The 22457-nt window shown below is 37.5% G+C and overlaps 1 protein-coding gene across 1 annotated transcript in view; it reads right to left on the bottom strand.

Annotated features, from left to right (window-relative positions):
• Positions 1–22073, bottom strand: part of igf2bp1 (insulin-like growth factor 2 mRNA binding protein 1) — a 175663-nt gene extending 153590 nt beyond the window's left edge. The window contains exons 1-2 of the mRNA XM_087977738.1: positions 21610–22073; positions 20281–20341 (exon numbers count right to left, since the gene is read on the bottom strand). Coding sequence (XP_087833864.1) covers positions 20281–20341; positions 21610–21790 — 242 coding nt within the window. The 5' untranslated portion in view covers positions 21791–22073. The remainder of the gene's footprint in view (positions 1–20280; positions 20342–21609) is intronic.
• Positions 22074–22457: the final 384 nt, after the last annotated feature.

Raw genomic sequence — 22457 nt, 5'->3', positions numbered from 1 at the left:
GTGCCACTGTTTAAGAAGGGAGGTAAAGACAAGCCAGGGAACTATAGACCGGTGAGCCTGACCTCGGTGGTGGGCAAGTTGTTGGAGGGAATCCTGCAGGACAGGATGTACATGTATTTGGAAAGGCAAGGACTGATTAGGGATAGTCAACATGGCTTTGTCCTTGGGAAGGAGAAAGTGAGGTCTGCAGATGCTGGAGATCAAAGTTGAAACTTTATTGCTGGAACAGCACAGCAGGTCAGGCAGCATCCAGGGAACAGGAGATTCGACGTTTCGGGCACAGGCCCTTCCTGAAGAAGGGCCTGTGCCCAAAACGTCGAATCTCCTGTTCCCTGGATGCTGCCTGACCTGCTGTGCTGTTCCAGCAATAAAGTTTCAACTTTGTCCTTGGGAAATCATGCCTCACAAACTTGATTGAGTTTTTTGATGAAGTAACAAAGAGGGCAGAGCAGTAGATGTGATCTATATGGACTTCAGTAAGGCGTTCGACAAGGTTCCCCATGGGAGACTGATTAGCAAGGTTAGATCTCATGGAATACAGGGAGAACTAGCCATTTGGATACATAACTGGCTCAAAGGCAGAAGACAGAGGGTGGTGGTGGAGGGTTGTTTTTCAGACTGGAGGCCTGTGACCATTGGAGTGCCACAAGAATCGATGCTGGGCCCTCTACTTTTTGTCATTTACATAAATGATTTGGATGCGAACATAAGAGGAACTGTTAGTAAGTTTGCAGATGATACCAAAATTGGAGGTGTAGTGGACAGTGAAGAGGTTTACCTCAGATTACAACAGGATCTTGACCAGATGGGCCAATGGGCTGAGAAGTGACAGATGGAGTTTAATTCAGATAAATGCGAGGTGCTCAATTTTGGGAAAGCAAATCTTAGCAGGACTTATACACTTAATGGTAATGTCCCAGGGAGTGTTGCTGAACAAAGAGACCTTGGAGTGCAGGTTCATAGCTCCTTGAAAGTGGAGTCACAGATAGATAGGATAGTGAAGAAGGCGTTTGGCATGCTTTCCTTTATTGGTCAGAGTATTGAGTACAGAAGTTGGGAGGGCATGTTGGAATATTGCATGCAATTCTGGCCTCCTTCCTATTGGAAAGATGTTGTGAAACTTGAAAGAGTTCAGAAAAGATTTACAAGGATGTTGCCAGGGTTGGAGGATCTGAGCTATAGAGAGAGGCTGAACAGGCTGGGGCTGTTTTCCCTGGAGCATCGGAGGCTGAGGGGTGACCTTATAGAGGTTTACAAAATTATGAGGGGCATGAATAGGATAAACAGGCAAAGTCTTTTCCATGGGGTCGGGGAGTCCACAACTAGAGGGCATAGGTTTAGGGTGAGAGGGGAAAGATATAAAAGAGACCTAAGGGGCAACTTTTTCATGCAGCGGGTGGTACATGTATGGAATGAACTGCCAGAGGATGTGGTGGAGGTTGGTACAATTGCAACATTTAAGGGGCATTTGGATAGGTATATGAATAGGAAAGGTTTGGAGGGATATGGGCCGGGTGCTGGCAGGTGGGACTAGATTGGGTTGGGATATCTGGTCGGCATGGACGGGTTGGACTGAAGGGTCTGTTTCCGTGCTGTACATCTCTATGACTCTATGACCCAAACTTATAAATTATATGCTGAGGAAACAGAAAGAATAGATAGTGGTATTGCAATAAACTCTGTCCATTTGCATTTTCTCAAAGCCTTCAGCCATGGAACTGCATAGTTGATTAATGATTGAAGGCAATATAGAGTCAGGGGACAAGTAACAGAATGGATTTTGAACTGGCTAGAAAATGGAAAACAGAGATTAAGGGCAAAAAGCAAAGTTAAGGGTAAAAAGAAAGATTGGCAAACAATAGGAAATGATGTCCTGCTGAGACACTGTTCACCATTTTACACAAGTCATTTGCACTCCAGAATCAGAAATACAATTGCAAAATTTGTCAATGTGCTTATACAGGAGAATAAACTACTGGAAGACATTGATAAGTATACAAAATGGAGGCATAACTGGCAATTTAACTTTAACATAGTTAAATGCATGAGACAGAACATTTTAAACAGAAGGTACAGAAGAATACTAGAATCTGGAGGTATTGAGAGACAACTCATAAAAAGGTGTGGATTCAAATTATTATGGTTATAAAAAGCAAACAACCAAAGCAGTGGAGCTCAAATCTAAAGGATCAGAATTAAAAATCAGAAATGTACTTTTGAGCTTGCAAGGAACTATTGTTGACACTATTTGAACTATGACAACAATCCCAGTCTCCATATTATAAAATAAAAGATAAGGAGGAATTGGTGGAGATTCAAAAATGATTTACTGGAATGAACTGTAAGTCATACCATCAGGCAAAATTGAATAGCCTGGCGCTCAGGAAAAGAAAATGGAATCATGTCCTTATAGGGGTTTTTAAGATTATTGTTTTAATAGGGTAAACATAGAAAACATGCTTCCACTTGTTGGTGAGACCAGAACGAGGGTCAAGAAATATGAATATATTCAGTAACAAATCCAGAAAAAAAGCATATTGATGGGATTAGATGAAGAAAAGTAGCCTCGTGTTCTTGTGGAACATGAACACAGGTGTGAACCTGTTGGGCTAAATGACCTATTTGTGTGCAGTACTTTGGAGATGTATTGTTTCAGATGTCATGTTATATTTAATAATGATGCACTATTGTATTTATCAGTGTTACTAAATTATATCTCAACATATTGCTTTATTTCAATTGAACTATCTTCTAATAGTTTGCTATATTCAAACAGACTGGCTATTTTGCATCTAACAGTGTTGCTGTATAGAAATGGAAACAATGCTGGATGTCATACAGGAAAACAGCAATATAGTAACACTATTACAAAATTTACCCACGTTGCCAACTTGTTAACCAAATCCATGCCCAAGTTTGTGATGTGCACTTATATTGGTCAATTTCTCATACCCATATCAATTTGTATTTACTTATACAGAAGCAAGACACTGTGGATGTTGGAAATCTGAAATATTGGTATTTATATGCTGCCTCTTACATTATAAAAGATCCCACAATGCTTCAGAAGAGTGCTTTCAAGCAAAGTTTGACACCAAACCACATAAGGAGATATTATGGGAAGATGACTGCAAGTTTGGCAAAAATAGGTGGTTTCAAAAAGCACATTAAAGAAGTTCAGCAAAGATGGGGAGAAGTTTGGGGGCTGGGGAAATTGGGGGAGTGGAATTCCAAAGGTGAGGGCTCAAGCAGCTAAAGAAATGACCATGAACAGTGAAGTAAACAAATCAGGGCTGCTCAAGTGGCCAAAAATAAAAGGGTACAGATATCTCATGGGGTGGTGAAGCTGGAAAAGCTTACAAAGATAGGCACAGATGAGGACATGGAGGGATTGTAAATCAAGAATGGATATTTTCTAAATTGAGGAGTTACTTAACTCAGTGTCAATATAAATCAGTTCGATAGTAAGAGACTTAGTAATATATTTTTATGGTTAATCAAACTTTGTAGATACAACAAAGCACATGAACACTGAAATAAAGCAAAATTGATACCAATGAGACAACACTATTAAAAGGAAAATAGCTACACTTCTTGATACAATACAGCAACACTGCTAGAATTTCAAACAACGTATTTAAAGTGATAGATGCAACACTGCAACATTGTTAGATACAATTGTTAGCTGCAAAGCAGAAATTGCTGGAAAAGCCCAGCAGTTCTGGCAGCATTTGTGAAGAGAAACCAGACTTAATGTTAACTCTGATTTCTCTTCATAGATGCTGCCAGACCTGCTGAGCTTTTCCAGCAATTTATCTTTTTGTTTCTGATATAAACAGCATCCACAGTTCTTTCAATTTTTAAAAATATAATGCAGTATTACTGATGCAATAAAACATGAAACAGATGAACATAAAATCTTACACTCTGTGCCTAATTTCATAGCCAAGAGCCAAATCCCTACATCATGATTCTTAATTAATGATATTTACCCTAACCTATCAACTGTTACATACAATTTAACACTTGCTACATGGATATCATAATATTAGATAAAATTCAATTTCTGGGTACAGCAAAACATTGTTAGATAGAAGAATATTGTTCAACATTGGACTAATGTGAAATTCTGAACTGTATGCCCAATTTAATGATATTCCAAGTCCCTATATCATTGTTCTTAATTAATAGAAATTTACCCCAACCTATTAATAATGCTGAATATAATTTGACTATGTTTTACAGATACCTGAAATTACACTGCTAGATACAGAGAGTTTGGAAAAACAACACTGCTATATATAACATAAAATCATTATTAGACACAATATAACAATAAAGCTAGATATAATGCTCTACTTGATGCAATAACATGCAACTTAAAGAACACTTTTAAAAGCTTTAATTAATGAAAATAAAATCTCCTCAGCTATGCCTGTTATAGGCTTGTATGGCCAGACACCCAAATCATGAATCTTAATTTATGAAACTTGCCCTAATATATAAATCCTACTAAGTACAACAACAACACTTTGAGAACAATATAGGAACAATCTAGATGCAGCATTATAAAATAGACTTGGAAAAAATAATAGATGCAACATTTCAATCACTAGATGCCGCCTTGTGATGCACTGGCAATGTCCCTGTCTCTGTAAAAAGGAGGCCCAGCTTTAAGTCTCACCTACTTGCTCCAAGTGTATTATAAATTCTACCAGGTTGACCTACAGCAACATGGTTAGATACAGTGTCAATATTTAGAAACAACCTATCTGTTCTGCTAGCTGTAGCGTAACAGTTCTGTAAAACAACATTGCTTAATACTAAATAGGTGTACCAAAACCGGACAGACTTCCAGATAACTTATGAACAACACTTTAGATACAAAAACAGTGAAATATAAACATAACACTGGTAGGAAAACGAAAATGCAATTGTTAAATCATAAACTATTAAAATACATTAAAGTACAGCAGAATAAACAATATACCTACACTGTTGTGTACACAGCAATCTATATCTTATTAAAATAAATAACTGAATGATGAAAATCTGAAGACAGACTGAAAAGTTGGAAACATGCAGCAGGTCCTCAAGTCAGCACATAAAAACAAAAGTGCTGATGTCTGTTCTTTGAATCATTTCCTGTCATCTCCACCAATTCAAAGTTTACCTAATCAGAACAGGTAAATGACTAACTTATTGCACTTTGTTTTAATCATTTTCTGTTTTAAATACTAGATACAATACAGCGGAACAGTGCAACACAATAAACCTTATTGACTGAACTCATCGTAGCATGCTCTTCCTTTATGGGGTATACAAAGCTAAAAATCACACAGAACCAGGTTATAGTCCAACAGGTTTATTTGGAAGCACTAGCTTTCGGAGTGCTGCTTCTTTGGATGAGAACCTAGTGTTGTGTGATTTTTAACTTTGTACACCCCAGTCCAACACAAAATCTGTAAATTTTGGGAGGTGATGGCCTGGTGGGATTATTGCTGGACTGTAAATCCAGAAACCCAGGTAATGTTCTGGGGACCCAGGTTAAATCCTGCCACAGCAGATGATGGAATTTAAGTTTAAATATCTGGAATTAAAAGTCAAACAATATCTATAAAACCATTGCTGATTGTCAAGAAGAAGCCTTCTGGTTCACTAATGTCCTTTAGGGAAGGGAACTAACATCCTTACCTTGTCTGGCCGACATGTGACTCCAGATCCACAGCAATGTGCTGACATTTAACTGCCCTCTGGGCAATTAAGGATGGACAATAAATGCTGGGCTAGCCAGCAATGCCCACATCTCATGAATGAATAAAGAAAAATACATGACCATGGTTGATCCTCCATGTTACTGCTATACTCCCATTCTCTGTCCTTGCCCTTGATACCTTCAGCCTCCAGAAATCTAACAATTTCTCTTCAACATATATTCAGGAACATAACCTCCAGAGACTTCTATACTAGAGAATTTCACTGGTTCACCACCCTCTGAGTGGAGACATTTCTCTTCATCTTAGTCTAAAACTGTTTACCACATATCCTGAAACTGTGACCCCTTGTTTCCCAGCCAGGGGGGAACATTATCCTTGTATCCAGACTGTCCAAACCTGTCATTCCTTTTATATGTGATTCCCCTTTCATTCTTCTAAACTCCGATTGATCCAATCACTCCTTGGACAACAAACCTAACATCTCAGGAATCTATTTGGTGAAGCTTTGCCACATTCTCGTTATGGTAAGTACATATTTTCTGAAGTAATGAGACCAGAACTACAGACAATTTCAGGTGTAGCCTCACCAAGGCCCGATGCAGCTGCAGAAAGACTTCCTTACTCCTGTATCATTTGCCTTCTAACTGCTTGTTGCATCCTCAAGCTTGCTTTCAGTGACCAGTGTACAAGGACGCCTAGGCTCCCTTGCACATTAACAATTTTCAACCTAACACCATTTTAACAATACTCTGCCATTTTGTTTATCCTACTGAAGTGGGGAACTTCACGTTTACCCATGAAACACTTCATCTGCCATGTATTTGCTCATTCACTCAAACTGAGTTGAAAAGTGTGGTGCTGGAAAAACACAGCAGGCCAGGCAGCAACCGAGGAGCAGGAGAATCGATGTTTCAGGCATAAGCCCTTCTTCAGGAATGAGAATTTCACTGGTTCACCACCCTCTGAGTGAAGACATTTCTCTTCATCTTAGTCTAAAACTGTTTACCACATATCCTGAAACTGTGACCTCTTGTTTCCCAGCCAGGTGGGAACATTATCCTTGTATCCAGACTGTCCAAACCTGTCATTCATTTTATATGTGATTCCCCTTTCATTCTTCTAAACTCCGATTGATCCAATCACTCCTTGGACAACAAACCTAACATCTCAGGAATCTATCTGGTGAAGCTTTGCCGCATTCACTCAAACTGTCTAAATCACCTTGAAGCTAGTTTACCACTCACAATCCCAATTAGGTTTATGTAATCAAATTTGGAAATACTACATTTGATTCCTTATCCAAGTAACTGATATATATTGTGAATAGCTAAGGCCAAGCACTGATCTTTTAGTGCTGAAAATGTGTTGCTGGAAAAGCGCAGCAGGTCAGGCAGCATCCAAGGAGCAGGAGAATCGACGTTTCGGGCATAAGCCCTTCCTGAAGAAGGGCTTGTGGGCGGCACGGTGGCACAGTGGTTAGCACTGCTGCCTCACAGCGCCAGAGACCCAGGTTCAATTCCCGCCTCAGGCGACTGACTGTGTGGAGTTTGCACGTTCTCCCCGTGTCTGCGTGGGTTTCCTCCGGGTGCTCCGGTTTCCTCCCACATCACAAAGATGTGCAGGGTCAGGTGAATTGGCCATACTAAATTGCCCGTAGTGTTAGGTAAGGGGTAAATGTAGGGGTATGGGTGGGTTTCGCTTCGGCGGGTCGGTGTGGACTTGTTGGGCCGAAGGGCCTGTTTCCACACTGTAATCTAATCTAATCTAATCTAATCTGCAGCCCTCACTTTCTCTCACTGATCTTTTAATATCCACTTGTCACCACCTTCCAATCCAAGGTGGATTTTCCTAAGTACAAACCAATTCTCACTCCATTCCAGTATATATCCACCAATCCCATGTGTTCTTTTTAATTTTGCTCAATAACCTCTTATATGGGATTTTATAAAAAGATTTCCTGAAAATCAAGATGGACCACCATACTACAAATTCCCTATTATCCATTCTCCTAGTTACATCCTCAAAAAACTCCAGTAGATTACTCAAACATGATTTCCCTTTCATAAATCCATCTTGACCTTGTGTAAGCCTGCTGGTATTTTCTAAATATTCTGTTATCACATGCTTTCCAACAGATTCCAGCATTTTCCCTCCTATTAATGTCAGGCTAACCGATATGTAATTCTTGACATGCAATTCAGTTTCTCCCTTCTTCCTTTTCTAAATGGTAGGGTTACATTTGCCTTCTCAAGTCTCTCAGAACTATTACCGAATTTAGGAAGATAGCAACTAACACTCCGTTTTGGACCCTGGGATATAGATTATCAGCTTCTGATGATCATATTACTGATGTAATGCTCTTGACGCCATGTGGATATACTGGGAAATCACCATCATCCACAAGCTTCTCTTTGCAGTCCAATTCACAAAATAAAACAGGAAGACTACTAAACCTAATGAGCCAGATTTACCAACAGATAATTATCAGCACGAACTGGTTACTAGTTAGGAAATCAAGGCCAATATACCCAACAGTATTAGATAAAAATTAGTGAAGAAATTTCTCATGATCTCATCAGCAACCTCTTATCCCAGCAGAGTAAACTTCTTCCCAGTGTCCACCCCGTCAGGCCTCTTCAGAATTATATATTTCTTGCAGGAAGCCACCAAAACTGCACACAGTGCTCCAGACATGGTTTCAACAAGTGCCCTATCAAACTGCAGTAAGACATTCTTTACCCTAATATTTCAACTCCTTTGTACATAAGCCTAATATATCATTTGCTTTCCTAATTGCCTGCTGTAAATGCATATTACATTTCTACAATTCACTTACAAGGACATCCAGATTTCTATGAAACGTTCACCAATTCCCAGTCTCTCATCATTGAAAAAGATCCTACTTTTCTACGCTCCCTATTAAACTAAGGTACACTTTTTCACATTATATTACATCGACCATATTCTCTTTCACCCTCTTAACCCACATACAACCGTCTGTGGCTTGTTTATGTCCTCCTCACAGCTTATTCTTCCATACAACTTCACAAGGTAAACTATAGGATGTACCTCTACAATCTGACTGCCTTAGCACTGGGTCTTTGCCAGGCCATGGGAAATCACATGTTGCAGCCAGGACAGGAGTTTTTTTTACAATACATTTAAATAGAATGGTGCAACATAAAATTAGATGCAATGCAGTTGGTTTAGCAAATTTAGATGATGCTTTCAGTCATCAGTACAATTCCAGAAAAACAGAAGAACTATGAGTTTTTCTGGAAATTGAAAGTCCTGATGAGTGCATGCCAGCAGAACATAACAGTTTACCAGGCCAGCGATTACAGATTAGGGAGATACAACCTGTACAAGAGGATGACAATACCACAGAACAACGGTTTTAAATACAATTCTGTAACATATATCAGATAACACAAGGCAACAGATCTAGATACCATTTAGCAACTCTATTTAAGGGAAAGCAAAGGATTAGGTACAAACACCTTTTGTAACGAAATATCGCAAGCACTTTGCAAGAGCACTGCAAAATAAAATATGACACTGAGTCACATAAAGACAGATTAGATCAAATTACCAAAAGCTCAGTCAAAGAGGAAGGATTTAAGGAATGTCTTAAGAAGGAAAGCAAATTAGAGAGGTTTTGGGAGGTTATTCAACAGTTTGACACCCACAAAACTGAAGATACTAACACCAGTTGTGTAGCAATTAAAATTGGGACTATACACCAGCCTAGAATTAGTGGAACTAGTTACCTTTAAGAAATGTGGAATTGGAAGTGATACAGAGATAGGGATGGTTGTAAGACAAAGGGAGGTGACAGATATAGTGGGGGAAGGGATTTTCAAATTAAGACTTTGCTTGTCTCTGAGCCATACAGGTCACAAAGCACAGGAGGAATAGGGGAATCAATTTGTTTAAATGTGGAAAACAGTTTGGATGACACAGAGAGCAGAATCTAGGAGACCAGCCAGGAGTACAGTGGAATAATCAAATCTAGGAATAATGATGGCAAGAATGAGGGATTCAACAACTGATAAGCTAAGAGAGAACAGTGTAGAATGTTATGTAGGTGGAAATAGGCAACATGAGTGGTGATACCAGTAGGAGATTAGGAGATCATCTCAGAATAAATGTGACATCCAGGCTGTGCTAACCTAATCTCAGACTATTACCCAGAAATGAGATGGAGCTGGTAGCTATGGAATAGATTTTAGATCAAGACCAAAAACAATGGCTTCACTGTTCCAATATGTAACTGGAGGAAATTTCTGTCCATCAAGTATTGGATGCCAGAGAAACAGCCTAATAATTTAACAGCAGTGGTGCCTTTGGAGGATGTCACTAAATGTGGAAATGATAGACAAAGGAGTAGGAGACAACTGAAAAATACTGTTAGATATAATGGGGCTGAATTCCTCAGAATAACAAGAGTCATCCACAACTTGCTATTATTTTACATACAAAACTTAACAATAGTTTGCAATTACAAAATAATTAGAGGTTCCTACTCAAGTAGCATAGCTTTGTCATTACTTTCAAGAAAGCAGCAACTATCTGCTTAACCACTAACATATATTTGACATCATAAAGGTATTCTAAGTATTGATTACTTTCAGTCAACCTCTCCAGCACTGAAAGGTAGCTACTGCAAGTTAGTAGTGATAGCCCTTTTCAGTTGTTATAAGGGTTAGGGATTATCCTCTCTTTGTCTGCCTCATTTAATATTGAATTTATTAATTTTAGTTTACATTTTCATTTCAGGCCACATGGTATAATTTCAAATTAAGACTTTGCTTGTCTCTGAGCCATACAGGTCACAAAGCACAAGAGGAATAGGGGAATAGGATTTGTTTAAATGTGGAAATCAGAGTTTTGGATGACATGGAGAGCAGAATCTAGGAGACCAGCCTGGAGTATAGTGGAATAATCAAATCTAGGAATAATGAGGGCCACATGAGCCTCAGTGTCATTCACTACAATATCATTAGCTCATAATTTCAGCAACTGCCATGCAAAACTTTCAATACAAAAATGCAAAGGTAAGTCAATTAACAAGTCACACTTATGTGTTCTACTGCAACAAGCTATGGTCCATATTCTTGCAAAATTAGAGACAGTATGAGAACACTATTAGGAATAAAATAGTAGCACTTCTAGGTACTTTGTAGCAATACCTTTAGATATAATGTAGGCACTCTACATCATACCTAAAGCAACAGCAACAAACTTAAACACAATAAAGGAACACTACAAGATATGAGAGTAACATTGGTAGATGTAATATAGCAACACCATTTGACATGATAAATAGCAACAGTAGGTTAAAATTTGCAATACTGGCCATTGCAAAATTGTATCATCTGGAGACAATACAATAGCATTGTCAACTAAAATGTATTGCCATTAATATATAAAATTAAGCAACACCATTAAACATGACATACTAATATTGCTAGATTTTTAAAAATGCAACATTCCAAAAAGCAAATCTCATCAAACCAACAAAATACAAAACTATCATGTTCTGGACATAAAATTGTAACTCAATTTTTTTCAAAATTATGCAACAAATAAGAATAAAATTACAGAGCTTGTACACGCATTTTAGAAAATCTGCTAGATGAAATATAGCAACACTTAGATACAGCATAGCAACAATAGTGGGTACAAAATTTCCAGCATTGAATAATGCAGAATTGCATTTAGATGCAATACACCAACACTCATTGATTAAATGTACTAACATTGTTAGATCTAATATAGTAACCTTTTAGTTAATATGTAGCAACATAGTTAGCTGGTGTAGCAACATTTTTGGACACAATATATTAATACTATTGATGCATAATTTCAATATTCAATACCGAAAATTTCATTTAATCAATAAAATAACAAAAATACAGAGCCACCACAACTTTAGATATAAAATTGTAAAATTGATGTATTTAAAATTATAAAATATTAATGTAAAACTCTGGTAAATATAATTTAGCAACATGCCTAGATACAATATAACAGCCCTGTTAAACACAACATAGCAACAGCGGTAGACACAAAATTGCAACACTGAATAATGCAAAATTGTAACATTTAGATACAATACAGTAACATTGTTGGATAAAATATACTATCTCTGCTGTACAATATGACAATTTTTTTAGACAAATGGCAACAACTACTACATTATTATAATACACTTAACATATTAAACCCTCCTAAATTGCTTCAGAGAGATAAAATGCAGTAATGTTTTTCGATACAATATAGCAACATTGTTAGCTAAAGCCTAATAGCACTGGTAGATAAAATGTAGTTACTTGTTGGGCACAAATTTCAACAATCAATATAGCAAACCCCATCAAATGACAATGTAACAAAGATATGTAAAACTTTCACAATTTGTATCCAAAAATACACTACTGCTGTACATTAAAAGTATGAAAACACCAAGATTCCAATATCAGTACTGACAGATAAAGTATAGCAGTACAATTAGGTAGGATATAAAAACACTGGTGGATTTTAAAAAAGCGGGACAGCAATAGTAGATGCAGTATATGCAATATTGCAATATTAGTAGATGCAATATGGCAATACTATTAGGTACAAAATAGGGCCATTGTTAGATACAATTTTGCAATATTGTTGGTACAGTATGGTAACAAAGAAAATGTTAACAGTATTACATATATTTTATTTGGTATAAAATTACAACACTATTATACAAATTTACAAAACCTTCACAAACCAAAACTACAATACTTTTAGATATTAAGTGTAAATGTTGTGAAGTAGAATACTGCTACATTATTAGTTAGTAGATGACAACATTGGTAGATATGAAATAGTTGTATTTTAGATGTTTAAAACTCTTAGTTTATAAATAAAATATTTATGGCTACAACATGACCCTAGAACCAATGTTACAGCATTGGTATGTCAAATACAAGGTAAAACTGCAAAGAATAACACACCATCAAACTAACAACGTATTACATCTTAAAAATTAAACTATCTGCATTACAATGTAGCTATATAAAGTATAGGTGCATATAGTCCTATTGTCTTTATTATACAACTAATTGATTTTAAATGATTGTAATTAATAACCTCATGTTTTACAGATAAAGTGTTACAGTTTTGCTTATCTGTTGAACGACATCATCTTAACTACTCAATTAAATTAGTTTCATAAAATTGCTCCTGTCTTATTAACAGAGCAAAAATAATTTTATAATCACTATGTTGTATGTTCAATGCTCAGGAAAGAGGGCATTTTCCTCTCTTTTGGCCCACTCTTGGCAGTAGTCAATCCCAGAGAAGGCACTACATGGTTTGAATAGAAATGAGAATATAGAATCACACTATTTTTCATCTAGGTCCTGCTTGTAGTGCCAATTTGGTTATTTTTATCAAAAGAAAGGGAAAGCTTACTTTTTCCCAGAAATACTCAGAGTCCCAGCTTTAGGAGAACAATAACCACAATCAGACTGCCTTGAGAGCTCCGCTGTTTAATGGCAGCTTATAGTTTGCAACACATCTTCCCAAATGAAAACCTGTGATACGAATCCCCAAATTCACATACCACCCCTTTAAACAAGGGAATGAGGAGTTTTTCCTAATAACCAATGGGATGGATTCAATCTAATTTGAATCTATGGGTTACTACAATGAATATATTGCAGCATTTTTAAAATGGTGTTCATATGCCTTGGGTCATCTGAATGGAGCTAAGGTGGTGTAACAAATTAAGAAGTAATAGCAAAGAAAGAAATATACACTTGAAGCCCTGCTACTTATGGTACCTATATGGTGTTGTAAAAAATAATTAGCAGGAGTTATCTATACATTCTATACTATGAATGGGATCCATTGCAATGTCAGCTTACTGAAGTTTTCACTGTTGTTAAAAAAAGCAAATTTGTTGATCTGGTTCATTGTCCTTGTTATTTCTAACTCTTTTCCCAATCTAACACAGAACATTTCATTTATTTTCCACACAGGAATCTTGAGTAAAAGTTAATACATATTTTAATGTCCAGAAGTTAAAAAGTATTTGAGCCCTTAACCCAAAATGCTAGTTATGTACAATTCCAGTGTGATCATTTTTTTTCCTTAAAAGGGTTTCAATGTGCTTCAATTTTAGTTATTAACAATGTATACTGGAATCCTGTATTACAACAGTGGCTGTACTTCATTAGTTGTTTTGAGATATTCAGTGATCATGACAACTGCTATATAAATGAAAGCTTTCTTTCTAATTTTATCCTGAATTTGTTTATGATTTAGTAATATCTCCAGGATTTTGGTACAATATGTTGATGGGTAATAGGGGGTTTAATACACTGTCCCATGGAGCTGTGACAAAAGCTCAGCTGTGCAAAAAAAAACTTTATACTTTCAAAAATCAGCTATATTGAGAAATACATTTTTATCTGTGTAACACTAGAGTGAGTTAAGGGGGGTACAAGTTTATCACAGATCCTTAAGCTGATAGATTGTAACATAGAATATATTGGTTGAAATTGTGTAATCAATTAAAATCAAAAGCTTTTTATAAAAAAAAGAGTTAAGGTTCTAGAAGTAATGTTATAAATGGTTTTAACAGAATAAAAAGGCAACTAGCTTACAGGGTCTCATGGAAAAATGTATGGAATTGTGGAATCTAATCCCAAAACACTGGTAAGAATTTCCTGAAACCTATGTAATAAAATTAATGTGAACTTATTCAGTACTTGAAACCAGTGATCACCCAACAAATTCCTACTCATTGCAATACTTGAAAAAACAGAGACTCCAATTTTTGATCAATGCCTTAAAGAAGTTCAAGGTAGTTCTATATCCTCCTGCTCTGCCTCCAGCACTCTCCTACCTCATCTCATCAACGTTCCTACTGTCCGGTAATCTTAAAGGGAATGCTGGCCCAACTGAAAACAATTTCTTAAAACTATTACCAATGACAAACAAAATGCAGGCATATGTTTGAAATTTTGCAAAAAGCAAAGTCAGGAAAGGCTGTCCAGCATCCCCCTGTCCCCACCTCAGTAAACATCAATGTGGATCTTCTGTATTGTAGGGGGAGCAATCCTTGCCACTCACTTCACACTGATCTGTGCAAATTATTTATTTTCCTTCTTTTCTTGCACCAAGCTTTTCTGAATTATTTCAAGAGAGCCTCTGAATTGTACAATCTGAGGCAGATCTGCCTCACGATTGTTGTGATTGGTCTACGAAATTCTGCCATTACTTTTGAAGAAATTAAACTGGAAATGCATTCAAAACTAAGAAACTGTCTCAAGGCATTCAAGGGTCTGCACTGGGATAACTAAAGGTTTGTGCAAGCTATGTGGTCTCACAACCAGGAACCTAACTGGACCTCCCAATTAGTAATGCACCTTCAGAGTTGATATTAAATCGTTCTTGGTTTCTCTCCTTCCTCTGCTTAACCCCACTCCCCACTGAAGAAACTAACGTACAACTGTAACGCGAAATGTCAATTCAGTGTGCAACCCTCAAAGGTTATTCTGTTTGAACAGTGGACATTTCCACCACTAGCAGCATTTTTTTTAGGAGATAAAAACTTGAATCTTTATTACATGTGGTCTAAGAATTTTAACCAAAGCAAATGTCTTCCTTTCTATTGCCTCCCTCCTCCACCCCCACCGGACTGATCCACTGGGCTCAATTAGACTATATGACAGTCCTAACACCACCTCTTGACCTTCTCTTGTGTGATGAGCATATAGATTAGGAATGCTCTACTTATTGAACTTAAAAGGCCTAAGGGTGAGGGGTGCAAACGGGAGGGAAACTGCAAATTACAATGAGGGGAGAGGGGGCGGGGAAGCGAAAGACACACACAAGTGTGCACATGGAAAAAGGAAAACTTCAAAGGCCTTTTCAGATTCAAACAGCTTCTTCCCCCTCCCCCACAACACACGCATTTCAGTATTTAAGAAATGTGTAACATTATTAATTTTCTGCAGGTTTTCAGTGAAAGGGAGAGAGGGGTTCAATAACGCAGCTCTGGAATCCATTTAGCAGTATAGGGTATGTGCTTCCAGTCTGGGTCAAAGGTCATGCTTTGCTCAGTAATGACCTATGCAGAAATGAGAAAAGGCTTCTGCCACCATTTTGTGTGGCAACTTAGCAGAAGGATTTGTTTTCAAAAATGGATCTTCATTTTTTTTAAAAAGAACACCTATTCTGTAATTTAGGAAAATTCAATAAAGTCATTCGCTCCACCTTGTTAAACAAAAGAAAAGCAAGTTTGAATCACACAGTTTATAACACCAATGGGGATCCTTTCCATTCATAAAGTCAACGAACTACTACAGCTTGGCAAGAGATTCTTAGCCACAAACAACTACTACCACTACGTGAGTTGTTTATACGCAATCTACAAAATGCCTCAGCACCAACGTTGCACAATTTCACATAACTCAAGAGATTTTCTAAATTCTGCATAAGATTTTAGTTTCGTTGAAACTGCAAATTGCCGTAAAATGTCGAAATAAATCTTTGTTTTAAAAGTGGAAGCTAACAGAAGTTGCTTTTTTTTTGTTATTTTGGAGGGAGGAATTTTGCTGGTAGTGTTCTCCCTACTTTGCTTGGTTAAGGTTCAGTAGATGCTGGGTGATATTAGGACCCTCATTCAAGGAATTATTTAATTTGTAACTTAACGTTGTCTCTAAGTGTTGGCAATGTAATCACCCATTGAGGACACCATATCTAAATCCAATTGTGATTTAACCCAGTGGCCAGACATTCATCCTTCCAGGACGGGGTACTGGTTATCAAGCAGAAATGAGAATCCTCGTCAACTTTCCTCTTAAGGATACGAAGGCCAATTGTGCAGCTCTCCACCACACCCTCTTCACTCGACTGGCTGAGACTAGCCAACTCAGCATAAATCAGGAGTGGAATTTGTTCCTGATCTGTTTATCTCAGCTATTCTGGATAAAATCATTGAGCTCTTATCAAACCATTTCTGGAAATTCATGAAAGCATTATTGCTTGCTGGATTTTAAAATTTTTTAATCTCTTGCTAACTGCAGCATTACAACAGCCTAAACAACTTGGAATTTTTCAACCTATTTTCATCCATTTGTGTTAATCATGGGAACTTGCCAAACATTCAAAAAACTTAAGCTACTTAAAATTGCAAATGAAGACATCAACCATTTCCATTGCAAATTATACAGATCTTTTTTCTCTAGCAAATGCATTGATTACTTTGATCTTTAATTGTCTTTTGCTGTAATATTTTCCCTGTTTTAATACTGAATTTCAAAACTGGAATAAAACTTTCTCCATAATAATATGTTATAGGAATGACAGTCATTTCAGGATCTACAAATTATATTAATTAAACATTGCACAATAAAATACATCTGCCATTTCTACTTTATTGACTTTAGGATAAATTGTGCCAGATTGCTTAAAGTTATATTGTTACCTTAAAAAGTCTTTGTTTGATATTGCAAAATATTTTAAAATGTAGCCTATGGAGTTGAATTCTTTTCAAAGTTTATTTTAAAATTAAACTATTTTCCCTAAATTTCAATAACTAATTCATTTTTTAAAATGGTGTTCTAAACTTGATTATGAAAATGATTTCTCTAAACTTATTTTCATTTTATTTAAAGAAATTAACGTTTACCTTTCTGTAATTGTAAAAATTATGGTAAAGAGAGATAGAGTCACTGTTTGTATTTGAATGGGCTGTAGTCAAATTAATGTTTCAAGCACCCTCAATGTTAACCTGTCTCTTCCCTTTTCAGATGCTGACAGAGTTTCTGCATGTTTCTGTATTTTCTGGGGCAGCGAGGATGGATTGATCAAAGCTGAATTATTCTTTATCCAAAATGCTAACCTATGTTTTCCCTTTTCTGAAGTCAATGCTTTGAAAGTAATTTCAAAAAATTCAGATTTTAAACACAAGTTTCCAGCATTTTAATCTTTACAACAGTTGCGAGTGTTTGTGACAATTATTTTTTATTAGGTTTTATACAGTTAAACATGAAGTTGTTTTTGTTCATGTATGTGAGGGTGTAAAGTAATTTTGAGTGGGTGCTATATTTCATTAATGTTTTTGTCCAGTTTATTTATTTTAAAGTAAAAGATATTAGAATGATAAACAAACACCCAATACTTATTTTATTTACTGAACAAAATCTCTCTAGATTCAATGCAACACAAATATTTCTTTCTAGTCACATCTGAGGAAAAATAATTCACTCAGTATAAAAAGATATAAAAGTAATTACAGAATTTTGTAAAATTATTTGTTTGATCAATGCTAAACATGCTCATATGTATAAAATGACCAGTTTCAATACTTCTATTACTGAACTCTTATTGGGTTATATGAGATCATTTGTAACAATTGAAAACACACTTGAAGCAATACATTTGTACTTTTTTAAAAAAAATATTCTCATGAAATACAATAAGATGTCAGTTTTTCTATTGACTGATTGAAAGCAAACACAACAAAGTTAATTTCACTAAATGTATTACAAAATTTTATTTTATCTGCCTTCAAGATTTCAACAATGTCTCATTTCAGTAAAAATAGGATCATTGAACCAACCATGTATACACACACAATACTCCATTGAATGACAACATCATTTCATTTGAACTTTTACTTAGGTTTCCATATTGATCTATTTTGTAGCTATTTTCACAATTTTAAAAAGGACTAAAACTCCATCGGATATTACCACAAATGTTGCATTTTGGAACTTCAGAATTTTGTGCAAAATTTCCACAAAAACAATTCAAGTGCTTTTTTAAAACAAAATAAAAGAATTACATCTCTTTCAAGATAAGAAGTTGTTATTATTTCATAAGCAAAGTCTTTAAATTTTGCAACTTTAAACACAGGAGAATATTTTAAATAAAGCAGAAAGGAATATGGACAGTTCACTGCCACCATAGAATTGGATGGTAACTGCTGAATGTTTCTTTTAACTGAATTGAGCAGCAAAAACAACAAATTGTGTTTGCAATCTACACATGTAGTGTTTACTCATCATTCCTTCCAAACCAGGTTAATCAAAACAGAAAAAGGGAAAATTTTATTAATTAATTTTTTTATGTTCAGTTTTTTTTAACCATTGATTATAACTGTAACAACTGATTTTAAATTTTGTTTTCCTGAATGTTTTAACTACTTTTCAAAACTTTCGAATTGTCTGATTCAAACTTCATCTTCAGACTTTTGAAAATATAGAGGGGGGCATAGTTTGGTTTACAAACTTTCCTGGATTATTTTAAACATTACAGTTGGGTTGCAAAGCAAATATCTAGTTAGAATGATAACATGGAGGACAATAGCTACAGCTAAACTGAACCAATAACTTCCTCTCTCTGCAATATCATTTTAAATAGATAATAATATGAATTGATATCAAGTCATTGTTCTTAATCCAGTGCTTAACTTGTTTTCTGGTATTTTCTGAACCAGCACTTTTAGACATTTTACCACAAGCACCATCCAGTTTATCAGATTAAGCCAAAATACACATGCACCAAATACTTTAAAGCAAGAACAAGTAAATACTTTAACAGGTATATTAGCAACCCATCCAAGGTTCCATACTGAATAGCCATCATATTAGATTCTGGGTCAAGGTTTTAACTTTGGTTTCTGAATGTGAACTCAATCAAACTTTCTTAATTGGAGTGTGCATCGCGTTTTCAAAAAGGTTATGCCTGGAAAAACATATCCAACAACTCGTTGCACTATTGACACAGAGCAATATAGGTACATGAAAATGCCAACGTATTCGCAGTCCTGATGCAAATAATCCTTAGTTTCAAGACAACGCGTCCCTTAGCGATTCAAAGCGAACATGGAAAGGGTGGAAAAGAAATTCGGAAGGTTGATCGCACCCCTCCCCCCTCCAACTCGTTTCTTGCCAGCTCTCTCCCGTAGGTCGAGGCGTTCCCGGAATCGGCTTTGGAGTCAAATGAGATTTGAACCCAAAGTAAGGCTTCTATGTTTGAGACGTGATCCTACTTGAGCGGTTTACACAAGGTGGTGGGGGGAGGTTGGTGCATCGCTAACCGTCCACGCTTACCCCAGTCTCAAACCGCGACCTTTTAAATTTCTGAGCAGAAAGCGGGAAGAGCTCTTTAAAGCTAAAAGAAAAATCGCTAGATCCATCTCCTCGACACTGAACCTATTTTCCCATCCGTCGCTTCAAAGCTCCCGAAAAACACATTGCAGTTGCAGCCATGGGATTGCTGCCTACAATTGCTACACTACTTCGCCTCAATTCGAGATTGTAATAACATCATATAGATCGAGGAAACAACTAATTTCAAATCTATTCCATGCTGCAGCACAGCATAATCACAGCTTTTTAAAAAAAAAACCACTGAAGAGCTTCACAACTTTGTACGTCTTTTTTTTTTAAATCTCACACACTTGCAAACAGAAACCAGAAACAAATGACCAATTCACTTCTTACAACTCTCTAGGATATCTCCAGATAAATATTCAATGCAAAACAAGTATTGAAATGGCTAATACCTCTGCCTCTTGGGTACTGAGTGTTCCACTTCTATGTGTCTCCCATGGAGTTCCACTTTACCTGTAAACAATTTCGATTTGTATTTAATTTAGTAAAATGCTGTTTCACCTTCTTCATCTCTGCTTTTACAAACACACTGGGTGAAATGAACCACTGTTATTAACAGGATGGATTGTCTTTTTTCTTATGTGTGTGAGGGTTGAAATCTGTTTTTATGCATAATTGAGGATTAATATCCTTACTGAGTTACTGAGAAACTTCAGGATGGAGCTGCTGATATGTATATCCAACGCACATGGAAACACATTATATATCAGACCTGAAAGCTGTATTTTATCTGGTTAGGATGGGGTTTTTCGCTCTAGACATTTGCACGCTTGCAGTCCTGTAGTATTTTCACAATCAGTATGGCCGACCTCGGCTCAGTGTGTGCCCCCATAACAGGCTGAGTGTTCAATTTCAGGAAACATTCAGAGAGCTGGGTGCGACCCGCATTCACTTAGAGCTGCCGTTTTGGGTTGGGGGCCAGCCGGAGCAAGGAGGGGGGTAAATCTTACCCGGACTGGTCGCCTGAGGAAGGGGAGGCCGTGGGAGGGGGGGGGGGGGGGGGGCTGAAGAGACGAGATACAGGATTAAAACTGCTAACGTGGTATTATTACGGAGCTTACAAATGACGGCCTACTATCAGTAAGGGGAAGGAGTAACAGCCATCGAGCCATTCTCTCCAAGAGACACCCTGATCCAAAGGAAGGAAGGCAGGGAGGGAGGGGGTGGAGGAGAAGGTGGGAACCAGATCCCACAGCAGATCCAGAGATCTGACCCAACTGGGTTTCCTAATCTGCGATTTCTTCCCAAAGGACGGAATGGCAATCCGATTCTCCTTTCGTTTTTTTGATCGAACGCCGCGAGTGTTGAGTGTAATTGACTAAAAAAAACAAGAACCTGCTGGTTTACAGAAACATAACCCCCCACCCCCCTCACGTACAGGAGGAATTGCGCGCCATCACCCCCCACCCCAACCCCCCACCCCTTCCAATCTTTATAATAAAATATCTATCATGTGTCTATCTTTCTATAGAATCAGGGTCCCACGCTTTTTGGGGAGGGAGGGGGGGCTCACATCATTAACGTGTTGGTCAGAAATTTAAAAAAGGGACCAATGCAACTCTCTCCAGAGCAGAGAGCCCTTTGCTAGCCTGGAGGAGTGGGAGCTAGGTAGGCCATTGCTAGGAACTGGGTAGGAAATCAGAATCTCGCCGAGTGAACGGCGTTCTCAAGAAGGCTTCAGTTCTCCCCTTGCGTTTTGGATATCGGTTGAAATCGCTTACCGGATAAGGTATCGATCGCTTTCATTGCCCAGCTCTCATCTGGACAATCTACAAAGGCATAGCCCGCTTTGAGTAGAAATTGCCCAGAAAAAGGAATCTTCCAGTCGTTGAAGATAGTTTCTAACTCTGGCACAGTCACGCTTTCACTCAGATTCCCGATGTACAGCTTGTTCATTGTCATTCTTAGGGCTTCTCTCTTTTTGGGGGGGGGTGGGGGGGGGGGAAGAAGGGAGGGTGTAAAATTATAACAGCACCTTCGAAATAATGATATATCCAACAACACACAAAAAAAACCCACCAGCAGCAGCAACTGAAATGGTAAAACGGTTGTTGCAAAGGGAGGAGAGAGAGGGAGAAAAAAAAACACAAAACGGCCAAAGAAAAAGTGTTAGCCGGAAACAGGGAGTTATGAAACGGTATGGCGGGCTGTGAAAGTCTGTCTGCTACCCCCAAACCCCGTTGAGTCAAACTGAAAATGTCACAGGACGTTGCTGGTGGCACCGCCTCCAAATAAAATCGACCTTAAAAAATGAGTGAAATATTTGCCTGGGAGAGGTCCACGTGGTTACACACGGCCGGCCCCTCACGTGGAAGATCGCGTCAGTTTCACCACCCCCCTCCACCATCACCCCAACACACACACACACACACACAACTCCCTTTTGTTTACTACACAACATCACCCCGGCTGCTCCTCCCTTTTCACCACCCCCCACTTGCAGAGCTCTTTACGCCAGTCCCATAATAACGTGGGTTTGTTCAACAGCGTTGTAACAGCGCCCAGCTCTCGCCGGATGCAAGAGGATGTTTACTCAGGAGGGATTTTTTTTGAATGAAAATCTCCTGGG

Source organism: Chiloscyllium plagiosum, unplaced genomic scaffold (genome assembly GCF_037043375.1).
Source record: "Chiloscyllium plagiosum isolate Xiang-an unplaced genomic scaffold, Cpla_swu_hap1 HiC_scaffold_32, whole genome shotgun sequence".
Taxonomy (NCBI): Eukaryota; Metazoa; Chordata; class Chondrichthyes; order Orectolobiformes; family Hemiscylliidae; genus Chiloscyllium; species Chiloscyllium plagiosum.
This window is presented reverse-complemented; position numbering and strand designations above follow the sequence as displayed.